This window comes from Blennius ocellaris (assembly GCF_963422515.1).
Source record: "Blennius ocellaris genome assembly, chromosome: 16".
NCBI classification, from domain to species: domain Eukaryota; kingdom Metazoa; phylum Chordata; class Actinopteri; order Blenniiformes; family Blenniidae; genus Blennius; species Blennius ocellaris.
The window spans coordinates 1,902,269-1,905,469 of NC_137665.1; the positions used below are offsets into that span (position 1 = coordinate 1,902,269).

At 43.4% G+C, this 3,201-nt stretch overlaps 1 protein-coding gene across 1 annotated transcript in view; it reads left to right on the forward strand.

Annotated features, from left to right (window-relative positions):
- The first annotated feature begins 996 nt into the window (after nucleotides 1-996).
- Nucleotides 997-3,201, forward strand: part of LOC308141908 (phosphoribosyl pyrophosphate synthase-associated protein 2-like) — a 5,970-nt gene continuing 3,765 nt past the window's right edge. The window contains 4 exon segments of the mRNA XM_080512161.1: nucleotides 997-1,019; nucleotides 2,026-2,181; nucleotides 2,183-2,187; nucleotides 2,838-2,890. Coding sequence (XP_080368287.1) covers nucleotides 1,005-1,019; nucleotides 2,026-2,181; nucleotides 2,183-2,187; nucleotides 2,838-2,890 — 229 coding nt within the window. The 5' untranslated portion in view covers nucleotides 997-1,004.

A 3,201-nucleotide genomic window follows, 5' to 3' on the forward strand; every position in this document is an offset into this window, starting at 1 on the left:
AAGTAGAACATAATGAGGATAAACGTGTAATAGATGCATTTACATGCATGTTAATAATTGGCTCGAGGTACTCAAATATATGACATTATGAGCTTTTTATTGGGATAAAGGAGATGTAAACAATATAGATGGAGGGAAGTTTAAGCAAGAAATTGAGGTTTTTGGTCTAATTAAGGACAAATTACAGTTTAATTTTACGTTATACTTTAAAACGTTTAACATTTCGCACATCAAAGAGCCAAAGCAAGTAATAGGATTTCGAATAAGCAGTGGCAAGTGACTTCATCATGGACTTTTGGTAATCAAACATTAGATTCTAAGTAGTGGAGAAATATCATACAGCTGTGGACCAGAGGCAAAATGTCACAATAATCGTTGATCTATAGTTTATTGGCGATAGAAACACAACCACTAGTGAAGAGTAAGAATGTTGTGTTGAACCGATGGACTCCAGCGACATGCAGGAGGAGAGAGCTGGTTATATGTTATATGTTATATGTTTTACGACCAGATTTATCCTCAAATTAGCAGAATTACGAGAGCGACTTGTTTTCTCTTTCCACAGTTTGTTCTCTCAGCCGTCAATGTGGAAAATGTCCAAAAACGGACCCGTTTTAATGTGAAGTTTGTCGTCCGTCCCAATCAGGGCAGCAGATTGTTTATTATTGTTTATGAAGGTGCAATATTCTTCGAAGCTGCGGTTCTCAGCTGGTCTGTTTCAGGACCCGACAAGAAAAATGTTCAACTTTTCATGTTGAATTTAAAGATGAATAGAATATTTACAGGGTGTCAACACCCACACAAAAAAAAAACAAGAGCAAAGTTCAGTGACGTTGAGGGAAATACGCCCTTCACGCCCACTGAGCTGCATTTTAACAGACTCGACTGTATTTTAATGCTCAAATGTGATCTGCACTGAGATTTAAGCTCTTTTTAAACGACAATCATTCCAAGTGAAAACTCATCGCTTGTTGTACTTTTGTTTCAGACAAATTCACGCTGACATGGAAACGATCACGGTTGGCCTGCTTGTTTGTTTTTCTAACGGACACACACACACACACACACACACACATGCACACGCACAAAACAGTATAAACGTTACAATAGAGTTATGAGTGTCATAAGTCTTGTGACGGTGCCACGAATGACAGAAAAATTATAGTCGTTACCGTGGTAATAAAACACAAGATGCCTCAAGGTGCCGCCATCTTGGAGAGGTCTCCCGCTCGTGCTCAACGTAAACATCCCAGGCTAGAAAATCCATAAAAACATGCGTAGCTCGCTTGCTAGTCCACGTAGCAACACAAAAAAAAACCTAATTTTAAAGCTGACTACCCAGTGGAAGACTTCCCCCCCCCCTTCCAGTAAATTTTTCCACGGGATAGAGCTTTTCTTCAGTTTCAAACGAGGTATTTTTTGTGTTGCTACGTGGACTTAGCAAGCGAACTACAAATGTTTTTATGGATTTTCTAGCCTGGGATGTTTACGTTCAGCACGAGCGGAGACCTCGCCAAGATGGCGGCGCTGGTAGACGCGTCGCGTCAACAGGCCGTGCGGCATCTCGTGTTTTATATTGCGTCGTGTGTAAACGCGGCGTTAGTTTCAGGCTCGTGACTTCAGTTTTTTAGTGGCTTCATCTTTTCACATGCAGACAATTTGCTGCTCAGAACACAGATACTGTTGTCCTCAATTACCTACTTTCTGTTTTTTTTTTGCCCTCGCACCACAATGAAAACAGTGTAAACACCGTTATTTTGTGGGGAACATCCTCCTATGGTTGAAACATAAAACCGGACTAGAGGGGCTCCTGTCACCACGTCGTCGTCGTCCCACTTTGTCTTTCGCCAGGCGTCACGTGGTCGAGCTGATATTCTGACTTTGTGACACTTAATGACTAACTGCAGCTTCCTGTTCTGTTCCCGTCTGGCCGTTAAGAAAGTTCAAACGAAGTAACCACAACCCCTATCTGTCTCGACCTCCCCTCCTCCCCTCTCCTCCACCCCCCCCACCGCCCCGCTGCAGGAAGGGGTCAGTGCAGCGTGGGTGCCCAGGGATCCACTGCCTGAGTGCGGGGAGAGCAGCGGCCGAGACGCCGGCGAGATGAACCACACCAAGGGCGGCCTGGTCATCTTCACCGCCAACTCGCACCCCTCGAGCCGCGAGCTGGGCAAACGGATTCGCGGAGTGAGTACGAGGCCGAGGCGCCGCCGCCGCCGCCGCCGCCGCGTTTACATAAACACAGCGTGAAGCGGAGCGGAGCCAAACGGGTTATTGTTGAGTAAACAGTCCACGTGAGAACTCCTCAAAACAGGACAAACAAAGGTTAAAACACATTTACACGGCATGTTTTTTGCTTTCTTCCTCAAAGATGTTTTGCACCTCAGTTTAAAAGTTTTCTTCACGTGAGCTTCCGGTTAAGAGATTCTGTGGATTTTGAGGAGAGGCAAGTTGTAAATTAACGTGTAAAACCGTCACAACGCGCCGTGCCTGCAGGCGAAAACACTCAAAAAAAGGAATGTGCAAACTAAAGAGCGCCTCTAAAATGTTTCCAAGCTGTATGTCCCCGTTGAAGTTAATATACTAGTTTCTTCCACGTGTTATATTTGTCACGAGTCAGTGTTTTTCATTTCAGATCCTTGACATCCACAAAACCACATGACAAAATGCAAAAACATCAACATTAACGTGAAAGGAAATAATGTTGCAGGCGAGCTGCCATGTTGATCATGTGTGACGTTGGTGTCCCAAGTCTTCTTCGCCACTATTTCCTTCTTGATTAATTGAAATAAAAGAAAATGGTTTGTTGAGCTAAATCTCTTTCTCTCCCTCCTCAGGCGGTTGGGTGTGGAGGTCGGCAAAGTGCAGGTGTACCAGGAAGCCAACAGAGGTGAGACCATGTCGGGGGGGAATGTGTTGAAATAAATCGGTGGGGCCTGAAATACCATCATAGAATAGAATAGACACAATGTGACCAGCACAATGAGATTCAATAGTATCAACTCATCTGTGCATCATAAAATCAATAAAAGTACAAATAAAAACGGTTTAAAATGTGAAGAAAAAAACAACCGATATTTATGGGGTTATATTTGTGCCGAAATTCTGAGCGAGCGATGAGAAAATTTGAGCGCAAAAATATTAATTCTGCGAGCAACACTAATAGCATTATGAGGAAATATTTAAATTGTGCAAAGAAAC